The 16,045-nt window shown below is 43.1% G+C and overlaps 2 protein-coding genes across 22 annotated transcripts in view; one reads left to right on the top strand and one right to left on the bottom strand.

The window, feature by feature from the left end:
• Positions 1-16,045, top strand: part of LOC111243211 (uncharacterized) — an 83,576-nt gene that overhangs the window by 2,638 nt on the left and 64,893 nt on the right. For 3 of the 10 annotated variants that reach the window (XM_086976822.1, XM_086976821.1, XM_086976823.1), the window contains exons 2-7: positions 1,319-1,692; positions 2,570-2,844; positions 3,991-4,084; positions 6,609-7,382; positions 9,260-9,407; positions 11,640-11,808. In XM_086976822.1, coding sequence (XP_086832948.1) covers positions 7,175-7,382; positions 9,260-9,407; positions 11,640-11,643 — 360 coding nt within the window. In that variant the 5' untranslated portion in view covers positions 1,319-1,692; positions 2,570-2,844; positions 3,991-4,084; positions 6,609-7,174 and the 3' untranslated portion in view covers positions 11,644-11,808. Of the gene's footprint in view, positions 1-1,318; positions 1,693-2,569; positions 2,845-3,987; positions 4,085-5,026; positions 5,167-6,608; positions 7,383-8,702; positions 8,833-9,259; positions 9,408-11,639; positions 11,809-16,045 lie in introns of those variants that run through there. The other 7 variants (XR_015318601.1, XR_015318598.1, XR_015318600.1 and 4 more) reach the window with 7 other exon arrangements.
• The window catches only part of Ca-alpha1T (Ca[2+]-channel protein alpha[[1]] subunit T), a 245,041-nt gene that overhangs the window by 189,918 nt on the left and 39,078 nt on the right, over positions 1-16,045 (bottom strand). The gene's annotated exons all lie outside the window — the stretch shown is intronic.

The following is a 16,045-nucleotide window of genomic DNA, read 5'->3' as shown; positions in this document are numbered from 1 at the left end:
GACCGAAAGTGACTAGTCTCTATGGCTCTAACTGAGAGAGGGGCTAAGACTGAGTAAATACATTCAAGAGATGAGTCGTTTGAATATTGTCACGGGTAATGAAAAAAACATTGGTGTTTGCGCGTAGGTATGAAAATCACGCCATATGAATACAGAGTAACAAGTCTTTCTGTAGCACCTTATTACCATACAAAAGGGCTAAATAAACCACTAACAAGTTTATAGGCATTCAAAAACGCAGTTAATGGAATCAATTTAAATTATTAAAGCTCTCAAGACAGCATTTGAACGTGCTCGTTTTTTATCAGTTTGTCTCTGTCTTTTGCCACAAGGCAGGCCAAGGCCTAAATTTTCAAAGGTGCAACACGTGAATGGCCCGTTTGCCTTTGGTAATGTTATTAAACATTTAATATGAAGTCATTTGGAAATGAAATCGGCTGCAAGGCGTACAGATCGACATTTGTAATTTGAAAAGTATAGTCATACATGTTTGTTCTAAATATAATAGTGAACCTCCAGCGGGGGATGAATGCTGCCAAACTAATTAATTAACAAAAGTACAATATCGTTCGCCGTACAGATGGTAGCGGGCTAAAAGGTTTCCGCCATGTGGCATCGGTAACGCAAAAATGTAGATCAACAATATTAGCTATTAAGGATTATCTAATACGCTGACACGAAACGGCACCATTGACCCAACAGAAACGGGCATACAAACAAAATCATCTTCTGTGCAGACTACGCTGTGAGCAATAATAAATGGACTCACATCTATGCACAGAAATATAGTACTATTTCTAACAGGAAATCTAGACTTTAATAACAGCCACACCCTTTTATCAGCTTTAAAAAATGTCTACCATAAACCGTATGCACTCTTTTAGATGCCGGCTGCCGCCTGGTTCATTGCGCATAACTGATCTGGTAGGCATTATATTTTGACGATGATTTGCTATTCTATGCACACTTATCTCCTAGTGAAGTTCGAAGGCTATGTCAACTCTATATGAAACACGTGTTTAGCTACGCATCAGGAAGAGGATACCCAGATGAAAAAAGGCCAAGAAAGAGGTACCTCTGTTTTTACAATTCAAATTGGGTCGATTTATTTTGTTGGAATTCCACTATCTTTTGTTAGCGTTTGGCGGTATTTCAGCACTTGCCTAGAAGTGTTTCCCTTTGAGAATTTCCATCTCAGCGATACGCAATCCTTATGCGTTTATTGATGTGATGACCCATCTGTGTGACTCTTCGTCTCCTTTCGTTTCCTTTTTCGCCTTCTTCTTGGTTTTCGTGTGTTTCCTCCTTCGTCTTTCAGGTGTTCGCTGCGTCTCTCTAGTGGCCAACAGCATCACCATCGTCGTTCTATTCATATATCATGTCCAGGCTTTATTAGAGGTTGGTCAACCGCAGAATTATCCCCAAACAGCCAGCCGCTAGGAGATTGAGGGCCAGTTTGGTAACGGGAAGCAAATGCAACAGAACTAAGAATAGGGATCCAAGTTGTTCTTGAAATGCTTTACCCCAGATGTGGCAATCCGCAAAACTGCTCCCTGTGTCCTATTCTCCAAAACTGCCAGCCGCAACATCCCATGGATGCCCAGAAAACTTGTCGTTTCTACATTCCAAATCGAGATTCCTTTCTCTTCAGACAGCGGTTCGAAAACGATACACTCGGAGCACAGGTTGTATGTATGTACCTTAGGATCCATGTACATACACACACACACACAACTAAACATTAACCACCCTCTTTGAGGCGACGAAAAGAACAGCGGGCCGCTCGCCCGCCTCGGCTTATTGCTATAGTATATATTGCTACAGCTACTGTGATGCGCACAAAGCACGTAACCATTAAGAATGACACCGGCGCTTAGGTCCCTCTACTCAACCCACCTCGTCGCCGGAGTTTCTCAAATTTGCTCAAACCCCCTTAGTTCTACTCCACCCTATCGAATGAACCGACAAAACAGCCGACCCCGCACGCCTCTTTTAAGGCACCAAAACGTTTGCACCGATGAGCGCGCAGCTTTCTTCAGTGGCTCAAGGTTACGTTCATTTTCCAATCTATGCTTTTTCAATGTTAGGTAGCATGCGTCGTTGGCCTTCTTTCATCCCGCGAAAGTTGGACACATCATAAAGCATCCAGTTTTGTTAGTCTGCTGCTGCCCCCAAAAGTTATCGCTTTTTTCGTCGCCGCAGTTTCTCTTCTGTGCCACTGATACGTTCTACACACTGCAGCATCATCGCGAAAACGAATAGTACACGTAGAGGTGAGCGATACACGATTGTAGTACGACGACGTAAAAGCGCGGTATAGATCCACAACTAAAAGGAGAGGTAGCAAAGGCGGCCAATTTGTCGGGCTTTCCGCAATGCGGTGGTTATCTAGCATAAAACATCAAACAGTCGAAAACACTACTGGCAGTTTTGCGCGATGGTATGCTTCTGGGCACACCCAACTGACTTTGAAACGAACGGAGCTTTCAAAGAGTCGGGGTTTCACGTTGTGTACCTTAGTATAGTACCATATCGTCGATTCCTTTCATTGTTCCCCTGCTATTTGTAGCGCTCCTTAGAGAGCGAAATGGGCTGCTTTAGCCACCATAGCTACGAAACGCCGGTCCAGGAAAACCGACAGAACCGGTATTCGCAGACCTATCGCGTCCGAAACCCACCAGTTCTGCTACTAAATAGAAGACATGAAGGCTAGCTTCGCCTCGAGGGACATTCGGAACAGGCGAATCGGCGCGTTTCATCACACTCTTCCAGGCACAGGCGCAGCCTCAGACTTTGGAAGGCACGGGGAAACCGAACCATTTTGACTCGGCGCAGTTCCGCCAGGTAAGTTATATTATGCACTCGTATATCGCATAAATGCACTCTGGATTCTTTGCTGTATTTATGGGTTTCTATTGTATATCAGCATATGCGTAAGATTCGTGTTTCGTGTCAACAACGATCTTTGACTTGCTATTTGTGACCTCGAGTTGGGGAACCGCTCACGAATAAATAAAAGAATCGGAAAGCCAGTTCATCGGTCCTTTGCATAATTAACGCCAATTACTTTCAGGTTGTAATAGAACAATAATAATAGGGCTCTCGTAAAATTAACTTGGAAATGCGTAAGCCCTATATTAACAAAATGGTTAGTTGGAAAATAACAATTCATTTAGAGTAACCACTGCTATATTTATGAGCAGCGCTCATCCCATGCGGGTATTATGGGGGCCGATCTTTCATTTACAGGCATAGAATTGATATATTGTATGTATATAGCTTCTACGGTAGGAATGCAGTAGTTAAACTTTGCGGAAGTAAACAAGGAGTAAACAAGGTTTGTACAATGACGCAAAAGGCAATTAATAGATATCAGCATCAGACGCCCGATATCCAGCAAAATGATGAAGAAGTATCTCTTTTCTAGTTCGAGTTTAAGTATGTATATAAAATGACAACCTGTCAATGACAGCTTTGGTATTTAGTATAACGGCCGAAACTGAGAAAGCATAGGCCATAGTCAGTGCCTTCTTGCAGGCCCTCATCAAAGCTCGTTTTTAGCATTAGCAACGTCTTAACGCGCTTTGCGCACGCTTCAATCTCGTTTCGCTTACCAACCATACGCTCGTAACACAGGCGTGTTTCCCGCAAGCAAAAACGGAAAATCTAGGCTGGGCAGGACAGCGGATATTATCCTAAACAGGTCTCAAACGTACCCGTCGTAGTGTACTGTATTATCTAAGCCTTCCACAAGTTGCTGGTTAAATTTTACCAGGTTTTGTTTTGATCATTCGATAGCTTTCGTAGCGGCTGTCATCTATGCAGTGTTATCGAATTCACTTATGTACTCGTTAAACATTCTTACAGTTCTGTTGGAAATGGCAAGAGGGTTGCTTCTATATCCCGTACTTGATCCTACATGAGGGTAGAGAATTCTCATCTCTCATCGCTTTGTTTATGTTATTGTTTCTGAATATGTTTATGAAGCAGGCGTTACTTTATTCGGATTGCCGCCTGCGATCGATGTTGAAGCCTTTCGAGCAGCCCGCACGAGCATCCGCCGCAAACGCACGTTAAGTTAATTGTAAATATATATATATATATATAAATACTCTTGGGGGTTCTAATCTTTCCTCGGTCCGTAATAAATATACGTCGTCGAGGTATATAAACGTCACCAGGAATAAGATTCATATATCAACAAAAAAAAAAAGACGTATCAACAGCCAATGTGCGTATCAGTTTTCAGCCAGAGATTATTGAGCGCTCTTCAAGTTAGGTACACTGAGTATTGTTACTTCTTCTACATGAGCTGAGTAAGGCTCAACTCCACCAATAGTCAATCTATGTATTTGCCGTAATGAGATCAACTAAATAACAAGTATCGGCTTGATAACGACGCTGAGTCAATTTGCTTCAAAATCCGGTGGCTAAATTTCATCTGCTGCAATGGCTCATATATTTTCTAATGCCAGTAAGATAATATGGCTATATCCAGTTCTAGTCAACCATCGAGTAACTACCAAACAACCTCCCTTTCCCTTGATGCCAAAAACGCCATCAAGTCACACGATGTAATAAACGAGTTTTTAGACGCACGAAACTGATGACACGAGCATTGTTTACCAACGCTTGTCTCTAAAGTTTTACTATGGCACATCCAAGCTCGTTCGTTAATAACGGCTGACTGGCTTACGTCGTGTTTTAGAAGTCCTTTTTGCCATCTGTTAGCTACATGCTCGTATATTTGCATCCATGTGTCATTCATAGACAATGCCTCTCCAGAAGGCCTAATGAATATAGGCGCTTAGTCAACTAGCTAGAACGAAGTTTATTTTACACCGTCGCTGAATTTGTTATACGGCAGCAGTAGGTACGGTAGGCGATTGCCACTGTGAACCAAAACAGTCATCAATGTCCGCGTTCGATTCTTTTGTAACGGCACGTAGCCAGTGGTCTGGCAAAACACGAAAAGAACACGTCACCGCAATCAGTCTTAGTTGTACGCGCATTTGCCTTTTTTTAGCTCGTTCCATCGGCTCGGCGTCCGGGCGCTGGCGCCGATGCCACTACAGATCACAAATGGGGAAAGAAAGCGCAAGATGAAATGGCCTAACGTGGCCTGAGCAGGGGCTGTAAAAAAAGAGGACCAACGGGGTCTGTCGGAGGTGGGACGTAGGGCAGAACGACCGTTCGACTCGGGCAGGCGGTCGTTCTAAATTCGCTTTCACAAATGGAATCTGTGGCTGCTTGGCTAGCTCGTAAATAAACCTGCGTCGAGAGGCCCGCAACAAGCAAACTGCAACGTGAGCTGATGTACAAATAAAATGAAAAGCACATCTCAGTACTACTACTACTTCGAAACCTATGTGTGTGCTCTATACGCGCTAGAGTACGTGACGTTAGTAAATCTCACATATGTCGCCGCATAGCGTTCCAAAATTGTCCTATGACGAGGCTTCGGCTTAGGTTTTTGCCGTGCTTCCTACATAGTCCCGGCGGACGAACAACCCTATGCCCTTCATGGTACCGTAGACATGTATCTGTTGGTGGCACGTCACGTCTCTAAATTTCTGCCTATTGATACGTAGACAGTTTTTTCTGTTTCGACTGAATGAAAAGGTTAAGTGCACATCTCGGACATGCTGTCGCTGTTATTTCGATGTCTTCACGGCTCATTCTATACTGGAAGATTAATTTTACGATTAATGATTTGGTCAGTCTTGCTGGTCTGTTCAGAAAGAAAAGTACGGCTTGTATGCGAACACAGATGATGATACCGACGGATACATTGAAGTACACACACATGCAAATATAATAGTTGCGATTAAAGCGGATAGCAAATCTGACGACATATCAAGAAATTGATGGGCTTATCAGTTTTGCAAAAAGACCTACGTACGTATCGTTAGATAGTATCCAAGTTTACCTTCCGTCCTTAGCTTTCCAGTAAGGTTAAATAATGATGCGGAAATTTAGCTAAAATTGAAGATCTGTGGTTTCTTTATCGTGGTGGCTCTATCAATGAGCCTTTCTTCTTATCTTAAGAATCACTTATAATGAATCGGCGCGATTCAATTAGATCCACTTTAGTAACCGATATAGGCTTTTAGTGTATTTCCGTCAATAGCATCGTCGCTAATAAGAGTAACAACGTCCACGCGGAGCTAAAGAAATCATTATTTACTTGTCCCGTATGATTTATTACGAAATCGATACTAATAATATACGTCACAGCAAAACATCGGTTGACGTTGGGTGCGACGTCGAGTCCAGTCATATGGGAAATGAACATCAAACAAAAAGCAAAATCGATTCATTCCTGTTGTTTCAGCTTTACACATACGGTTTTCCCACGATGATTTTCCTCTCAAACAAAGCCCTATAGAACACATGTAATGAGTTGACTATCAGCCTACAGGTAGCATATGAGGCATTGCAGCACGACGAAATCTCGTTGGTCTTCTAGTTTTCAACAATGGGAAGACAATGTACGTACGGAGTTCGAGCTAGGAAATGCAATATGAAGCTGGAGTGGTATCAGTAATGGTGGTGAAATGTTCAGGGCGGGACTATTGTTCTCTTCTTTTTTTTTCCCTTCCTCATAGGTGGCCTTGCTCGAATTGTGGAAGAAGACTGCCGAAGCATTGGCCTGCCCGTAAACCAAGACGCAGTAGTATAGGCCAGTTGAATGACGATGAAGGCTAAAACCGCTGTTGTCACTGTCGCCGCTGCCCAGCATAAAAGTCTGACTACAAGAAACGGAACAGAGACCACAAGCCACTAACAGAAGCCGTACTATTACGAAAGAGAACAGGCCAACTTCAGCTTTTCTCTAAGGGCAAGTAAATCAATTTCGGTCCTTGCTCTCGTTCTTACAGAATACCCCCTTTTGTGCCCGAGGAAATCTCTGGCTACTCGTAGTGCAGTCCCATCCTCGTGTGAACCGTCCGTCCGTCCGTCAGGCCTGCCCACTTAACCTGGCGTGTCTCGCGCTTCCACTTTTTATCCGTCCTTTTGTACAAAGCATCGACGGGCCGATAGGAAAATGGCTGATCTGTCACAATGGGAAAACAGGCAGAGTCAAGCCTGCCACAGAGATGAAAGTAGCGAAGAGCGCTCAGGTGAGGAGTGAGACCGATTATAGCTGAACTGAAAAAACGAGGAAGTGTCTATGGTCGGCGCTCTGCGTAAAATAGGTGGCAATCTCGAACCAGCGCGGCCTGATTCAGCAGTGGTTAGACTCGACAGCCTGCAGCGGTCTCTGTTAGTTCACAGCCACTCAACAGAACCGAGGGATGCTAGGAGAGGATGTCAGCGCTCGTTGGAAGTGATGCTTCGGAACAACGAAAAGGGCTTCCATCGCGATACCTTAGTGGCAGGTAAAGGAAAGATAGAAATCACGGACGGTGCTTTCGCATGTGCTAATACACTAATGTGTTGATAATTTGCCCGTTTAATGCAATGCATAGGTATCCTGAAATATGCCGTGTACTTCAAAAATCCAGAAAAAAAAGGACAGCTTAAACGTTATGTTTGTACCCAAATGTACCAACAGTCAATTGAGTGCAACAGAGGTTAATACGGGCCAACCCAGTAAGCGTATAGCAGGTACCTAGCTGCACCTTAATCAGCCGCCACAATGGCATCGGGGCTTGCACACTGGCAAAGATTTAACAAATCATAATTGAGTTCCTGTGGTGCCTAGTAATGAATGACGTTCGACTCCCTTCCGTTATACGAGATGGCGTATACCTGCCACTGCAAATCGAATGGCGCCCCTTATCGCAATGAGACGATCATATCAAACTGTAACAGTAGATAAACATTATATTGAGTTTTCAGTTAGCATTCATGGTGCTAAAAGGCACCATAGAACGTTCAGGCCTCAAAGTCTACAGTTGCCATTACTGTAAAATAACTCTGTTATTTTATGGGTTTTGCGTAAGGCAGTAAAAATATATAAACTCGTCCCTGCTTTATGTGCACGAATCTCTAAATAGTTATCGTGCGAATATTTTCTCATACAACGGCTATATTTACGCTCAGAGTTGCGTATCGTCTAAGTTTCGTAATTAGTCGACGGAGTAAGAGGAAAGGTCAAACTAATGGACCGAAATATTATTCCTAACGTATTTCTTGAATTCGATCTACTTCAACTTAGCTGTCTGTTTACTGATTAAGGGCTATGCGATTGACACTGTGTTGTAGGCTGTCCAATATGACCAAATATCCCCTGCAGGTATGCTTCGCACACCCCCCAGAGCGAAGTGCCAGCGAGCACTCAGCTGCACGTTAGGAATTGGTTGTGTTCCACTGCTGTGCTTATTTCATGTTAGACATTACTATATAAACTAATTTAATTTTTTGAATACTCGGATGGCCCTTTGAATTCGATGCAATACATGGTCCCCAAAATATATTCGATAATATTAGGGACGTTCAAACTAAATATAAACAGAGGTAAGCGGGTTTGAAAAAATCGTTTCGTTCGGTCAATAACAGATGTTAAAAGAGAACCAGTAAGTGCAGAAGTGAGCGGGTGACTTCAGGTGAAGCTATTATAAAAACAAAAAAAAAAATAACTTTTTGCTAGAGTCTACCTGACTTCGCTCGCTAAGTCAATTCGTTTTGTAATACTTAATTTTGATAGCGGTGCTGTTTGCTGAGGGCGGTAAACATCAATTGTCTACTAATTTTAGGGACACATTGTGGCCTAGGTTCCAACCCATAGGGCATAGACACATGGTTCGTTTCATCCTGGAAGCCAGCCGCCTGATGGAACGTCTAACGGCGACCCGAGACGTAAAACTTGAAACATAGTAAACATCGGTAAAGCAGCGTACAATTAAAAACTCTTATCTACGTAAAGCTAAATTGAAATGTTGTTGCGAATTATTGCAAGTATATTATATTTAAGCCGCTTTTAGCCCAATGTCTTAGCTGATACTCGCTTAAAAATGTCCTATATCTATCTATCTATCTACCTACCTAATTATTGATTATTTGCTAATTTTTTGAGCATCTTCCAGTATTTTTTTTATGTGATTCAGATCATGTGTAACATAGCGCTTTTTTAGGCATAATATCAAGGATTTCATCAAGCGGCACGCGTTTTATTGGATTTATCTCAAGTCTTTCCAACAGAGTCATGAAATCGAATGGCAACTATACATGTGATGATCAACCTTAAAAATAAGAGCGTATTATTTGCCCGCGTTAAAATTCGAACCTAAAACATTCGTTTTTAAAATTGCAGAAGCACACGGCCAAACGGCTAACCAGTTGCCAAATCGAATAGCGACTTCAGTAACGACATTGTTCACAATTGGCCGATTATCAGAAATTCACAGTTTTACATTTATTGGGATAGACAAACGACAAAGCAAGCGAAAGCAGTTACAACGGTACGTACGATCTGATCAATAATAGCACTAACGAAAATCTGCTCCGAAAGACATGTGTACGAAACAACAACTTCGGTCGCCAAGTGTCGTTCAGCCTTGATAGGGTAGAGTGTTTCCGATTTGGTATTTTTTCCTAATAAAACTAAAACAATTTTATTTCCTTTTTCGTGCATATGTATGTGTTTAACTTGAGTATGTTTACCAGCGGTTAAATCGGCTCTGAAGGTCGATCGGAAGTCTAAGAGGTAATTAGTCCGATTGCTGTCCTGGTCAGTACTGACGAACCATTTAAAATTTGATTATTCTTTAGCTCTGTTCAAAGCACTTATAAGCATCTACATAACTCAAGCGTCATGCGTAATGATTGTAATAAAAGCACATGTAATATGTAAGGGCATAAATTCGTCAGTACTGAGCTGACAATAAAAATCTGTCCCAAAAATTGGGAGGGGATACTAATCTCAACAAAACTATCGACTCGTACGCTCGCACAGTTCCTTACTCCACTTCAATTGCTATATCCGCTGAATCCAGTTGAACTGATGGGACGGCTCCATAAATCCACAGGAGTAGCACGACTATCCAGCAGTTTATTAGTGACTGCCGTCTATAACGATGAATTTGTGAGTCCAGCTAAACCGTTAGCTATGTTGCCTTCGTATCTACTCTAATCTATCGGCTACCACCGTCTAATTTGGCCAAACGCCCCCTAAAATGGCGTTCTGGTTTGGGCTGTATTTAGCTCCCATATTTGGAGACGCGTAGGCGTGGTCAGCAGTTAAATCGAAACAGATTCTGCTTGTAGACGGGTAAAATGGAACGCCCGTTGTATCACTTCACCATACAGCACTATGATATCTTCCGGCTTGGTTACCTCACTCTGTACGCCCCTCCAACTGCTGCATCTATTGACTCAGCAGCAGGGTGTAGGAGGGCTAGCATTAGCGCTTGGGAAGTAGGGAATCTATTACCAAAAGACGGCTAGTTTGGACAAACAGCTATTGGCCCTTTTAGACGAATTCGCTTAACAGATATATATGCGACCCGTCCAAAAAAAGGAGGTAGTAGGATATAGGGGAAGTAAACGAGACTGAAAAAGGGGAAAAACCCATGTAAAGTATACAGAAAAAATCAGACTTAGTAAGATGTACGCATCACTCTGAGGTTCTTTAAACTAAAGCGATGACGTCGACGGGGCAGATGCCAAATCAACTAGGTCCTAGCCAGCATTGATATTGGCGCTAACGCACAACTACGCCTTAACACGCGTGAGCCTTTTCGTCTTGGCCTCGCTCCCTGCCTCCCTCCCTCCCCCCCCCGCGCAGACCGACGTGAACATGCACGTTTACCAAACAGACACATGCGACAGGCATACGCAGCTCTATAGCCTCATCCGGTCCGGTGGTCTTATGTCCGGCCATCCTATTTGATTTGGGTGGTGGTGCTAATATAAGTAAAATATGGCACTTAGCCTGGCAGTTTCTAGTAGAAGTGGCTGGCAGCAAAAAAGCAAGCAGGCCACAACTGTGGCCCTGTAAATTGTGGTGCTGCTTCAAGGTGTTTTGGACACTTTTTTGAGCAAAGCTCCAAGAAAGAGGGAGAGGGAAAAAGGTATTGGTCGGCGGCGGCAATGCTAATGCCATTGAAAAAAATTACCTAACGTCACATATCCGTAGATAGAGGATGGAAAAGAAAGAAGAGGTGAAAAGGGATCAAAAGCAAAACGTGCCTGCCGCCGATGTCTTGCATTTTCGATAGGTCCGCTTTTTTAGCATAAACACTATGAACACGATCACGGATGATTTACGTATAATTTGAGGCCTACTAACATGAAAAATTACAGTGAAAGTTTCCTGTTTGTGTACAGACATGACGATAATAATAATAATAAATACGAAAACATCTACATTAGTCTCAGAAGCCAGGATGCGCGCGTGATTATCTACGCGCTGGCTACAATGGTCTAAGATAATGCCCTCCGCTAGGTAGCATCGTGCAGGGAGTGCATGCTTTAGACATTTCAGGACAAACAGAAGTTCTTATTAGGTATGTAAAACCGTGCATGCATTAGCAATGCGATTGTGCAATTATATTTTACTCCGTGCGTCAATATAGTTAGTAAAATGCCTTTTCAATTAACTTAGTAAGAAAAGACTAGAAAAACTATTATCGCAATATCATTACCATATTCATTTAAAAATATTTTTTTTGTAAATGTATCTACTATTACAGATAATTGTGATTTTCCTGCAGCGTAGCCAGCAGAGTGCCAACATTTATAGAAGTCGACGCTGGCCATGCCTGTTACGCGTGATGATTCTATCTGTCAACCGTGGTAAGAGGACCTGTGTCGAGCACCTTCTCTGGCCTTGGTTAATGCAGCCGTATCGGCAACAAGAAGGTAGAGTCGTATGTGACAATCCATACGTGGAGTTTGTATGCGCCTGAGGGCTAAAAACGTCTGTCGTCTCCCAGGGTTGCCATTTTCTTTTTCCATTTGATATGGCGTATTAAACTACCGCAGATATTGGCATCGCTTGAATTTGTCCAGTATGTTGAACGTTCGTAGCTTTTGTTTGCGTAGTGACTTAAAGGGCAGCAAAACTAAGAGCACCAGTGCTATGGTGACGTTAGCAACTAATTTCTTTCCACTAGAGGACCAAATTATAGATAGGACAGAAGCGGCATGCGTGCGCGAACACATGCGGTGATGTGTCTAACAATCTAGAGCTTTGCGTTAAGTCTTCATAATGTATATGCAAAATACGTCTCTTCCTCTCGCAATATATATGTGTTAGTATTATATTTGGATTTGGCATGCGTTTGCTATGCGTGTTACTGCATCGTCAACGAACAACGACGTAACAGCGAGTCCACGTAAGGCGTACCAGTATCGCGCCATGGTCGGCTCCTTTACACGTAAAGAATCTTCTCGCCTGATAGGACGGCCTCTTTGTAAATACCATATGTATGCGAGAAAGCTAATTAAAGTTGGAGCGGTAAGTGATACACAAAATGCCGGTAGATGTTAACGCAGTGATAGTTTTTCATGCAGAATCGAAAATCTGTGTAAACTCTGTAGCTATCGCAAGAATTAGCTTAATAAGCTCGCATCGATCGTACCACGAGTATTTAACACAAGTTACCATTCAAGTTCATCAGTTGCATTTCGACTGTCTAACACACCATAAACTGCACGATCCTACATGACCACTACTAACCATTACTACGCTCGACTTTACTGTACATCTGTTTTTCCGTTAGGGGTACCTGTCCTCAAGTTACGCTTAAGTTAGTAAGCGGCCTAACTCTATTCAACTTATTCTCCTAAATCGTTTTTACAAATGGTAAACAGGCCAATTTTGCTCAACTTCATCGAGCGTGTGCCGAGTTTGCAGTACCATGCTCCCTTATGAGCTTATTCGTACTTATTCCCCATGCAGCCAAGAATTTATCTTGTAATCATTTGTCCGCGCAAAGGGCTCTTTACAATTAGAAGCAAGCGCTCCGTTTTTACATATGTGAATTTCCGTGTTGCGCCCGGAACAGGTCACACGTGAAAGGTGAGATCACATGAGCCGTAGATGGCCAAAGGATTGTTGAAGAGTATTGTAGGGTCTCCGTAAGATTGAGTCAAGCTTTTAGCGAAAGAAGTAAGGCGATGCAAAATAACGGGGGTGAATGTCAGGAGACAATCAGGTGTAAGTGGAACCCGGTCCATCGTTGCTGAATTAATGGAACCTTGTGGCCGTACAATGAGGACAGTTCCAGACTTTGCGCTTCACACGGTTAAGGCTCGAGGAGAGAGATGTTAGACAGTAATTCCTAAAGAAGTAGGCAGCTCTGAAGGAAGATCACGGGTTTGCAGATGTTGGGACGCTATTACAGCCTGCACATATAAGCATCGCTTTTGATAAGAATGGCGTATACAGGAGGATAGCAACTACTCTGCCTCCAAATCTTCTTCTGTACGGAGAGTTTGCTCACTCAAACGAATTGGGAAGAAACAATCGATGCCAGTAAAGTTCCGAACAAAGTCAATCGATTGTCTCTACGTAATTATTGCAAGGATTCCGTTAGTGTTGGAGGTACTATTATATATGTACTCCGATGTAGCTCAATGCTCTATTACAGTCCCATAACATATCGGTTATTTTACCGGTTATTGTTCTTCTGTCCGCGTTTCAACGTACTTACCTGGCAGGAAGAAAAAGCCAATTTTGTTGGACATTGGTATTGTTTGTCGAACTTCTTGTTTCCGGATCCTTTCAGCTGATAGCCCTTCTGATCGCCGGCGGTGGTTGTTCGCCCCCGTCACTTCATCCGCGCACTTCGGTGAGAGTAGCATTGCCAGCGTGGTTGTCCTATCCTACTCTGAACGTAGCTAGCTGGGTCAACCAGCTCTTGTTACGAACTTTACCTTTGACATTGGACTGTCGATTCCACTGTTGGTCTTATTGTTTTGAAAAAGACACACGAAGCTCAGCCAATGCGTTCTGAGGTCGGCGAACCAGCCATCCATAGTAGAAAAGCGGGTAAGTACCATTCTTCCTATACAGAACTGAAGATATGACCAGTCCCGAACCATATCCCGCATTCTGGAAGTTCCCTTGCGTGTCTGTACGCCATCGACTCGAAAGCAATCGACGATGGTCGTCGAAAGCAAGCTTTCCGGATCTTTTTTTCGGTGGAACAGAGATTTCACCCTATAACAAAAAAAACACCATACCAAAAGAATATACAGCTGTCCAACGGGCTAACCAGTAAACGTGCTGTCCAGAGATGCCGTCCGCATTTTATAAACGTGTTGTCTCCTCTTCCTCTTGTAGGAAGAAGTTATCCGGTAAGCCTTGCCTTCGGACTCAAAGCACCAAAGGTGCACTGCTTAAATAAGCAGATTACTCGTAGAGACAGACGCAAGCGAAGTACGTCCTCGACTAATGACAGACTTTTTTTAAAATGGAAGTTCTACGCGTTTGACGGTCTATTAGGCGACTGAACGCAATACGGTAGCACTCTAGTGTTTCAGGTTACGTTGACGCGTTTTTCGTGTTGATGAATTGACTACTATACTACATAAAACAAGTAGACTCGGCATCCCAAGCAACATTTATATTGAGAAACATAGTGAAGGCAACCTAACGCAACCTAAGACCTTTCTGTCCTCCTCGCCTCAAAGAAGACTAACCGATCAATTTGACCAATTCAAATCTGCTCTGTTATCCCCGAACAGTTGCCGCCGTTTCTAAATGAACTTTATTTATTGCGATGCCTATATATTTGCTTGTATATGTAAATGTTTGTCAGTGATTTGTCTATGTGGCTGATGCTTATACTGATACCTATATGCGTGCGAAAGCGTGTCAATCTGCTCGGCTCTTATATCCAGATTATCGTCATGGAATACGATAGCTGGCATTGCCTTGCCTTACTCAGCCTGGCAGTACGTCAGTGGCAAACGACTAACGATACTTGGTTCAAACAGGGTGTGAAGGTGGAGTAGGAGATAAGCCAATGAGGAGAGATGCCCGCTCCTGTCCCACTAGGTGGGGCTGCGGAAGGCACGCAATTGGTAACCAATTAGCTTTATTGGATGAATCAGCCGCCTCTTTCCCGTTAGTTCCTTTACTTATCCGTGTCGCTTGTGTGACGGTGGCATTCGATGCGGCCGAGGCACCGTCAGCTGGTTGCTCTCATGTTCGGCGGCGAAAATGGAGCCTTGAGCTTTCGAACCGAGGTCCTCTTTTACACTCGTGTAGTCAATCAACACGTTCCCTTTGCTGTAACGTTTTTGCGCCTTTAAGTTTCACTTGCTATAAGGCAGCCATACTATACTGTTCCATGGACTGAATTACATGCCTAGTGACTAGAAGTCGAAACCCAGTGTGTAATTTCGATTGGTAGCGTGGTACAGTATATGACTGTTTCAGACCAACAGCACGATCACCAGATTAGGATTGTTGCCCATATTCTTTCTTCTAACAGTTTTTAACTTTTTAAATTTAAATTAAAAAAAAAAAATAAAATTTAAAAAAAAATTAAACGTTGCCAGCCAAATCCCAGCATCGATACAGCAATACAACTACTATCAGTTTCGGTGTTCATTTATGGGTTTTACAGATTTTCGTAAGACTTCATTTCTAGCCAGCGTGCTGAGGACTATTGAAACTGGAACACGTAGATGTGATAAGGTCAGCGTGAAACGCTAGCATCTGCAGGTCTATCCTATTAGGATGTCCTGACTTTGACTGCACAAACAAGTTCACAAACAAACACGATGCCACAGTCATACTTTTAGCGCCACCTTTACGAATGCGACCGGGGAAGCTTACCTGAACTATGTCAAAGGAAAATTAGCAGCGCATGATAAGTACTCCCAGGTGCCCGCGTCTACGCATAGCAATAAACTAGCAGACCTGGACGTTCAGCCTATTAAATATGAACAAGCCAAACACGCCCGGCGCCGTAAAAATCCAACGTGTTATACGGTAGACGACTGAAAGGAATGAGCGTTAATACGTCGGCCTTAGACAGACGGAGATAGAAACCGCCTTATGTATATCTGCAATGGAATGCTAAACGGGAACGTTCTAAAGGACGGGATGCAAAGCTGGACACGGAATCGGTCGGTCCTTTTA

Source organism: Varroa destructor, unplaced genomic scaffold (genome assembly GCF_002443255.2).
Source record: "Varroa destructor unplaced genomic scaffold, Vdes_3.0 BEIS01000001.1, whole genome shotgun sequence".
Lineage (NCBI taxonomy): Eukaryota > Metazoa > Arthropoda > Arachnida > Mesostigmata > Varroidae > Varroa > Varroa destructor.
This window is presented reverse-complemented; position numbering and strand designations above follow the sequence as displayed.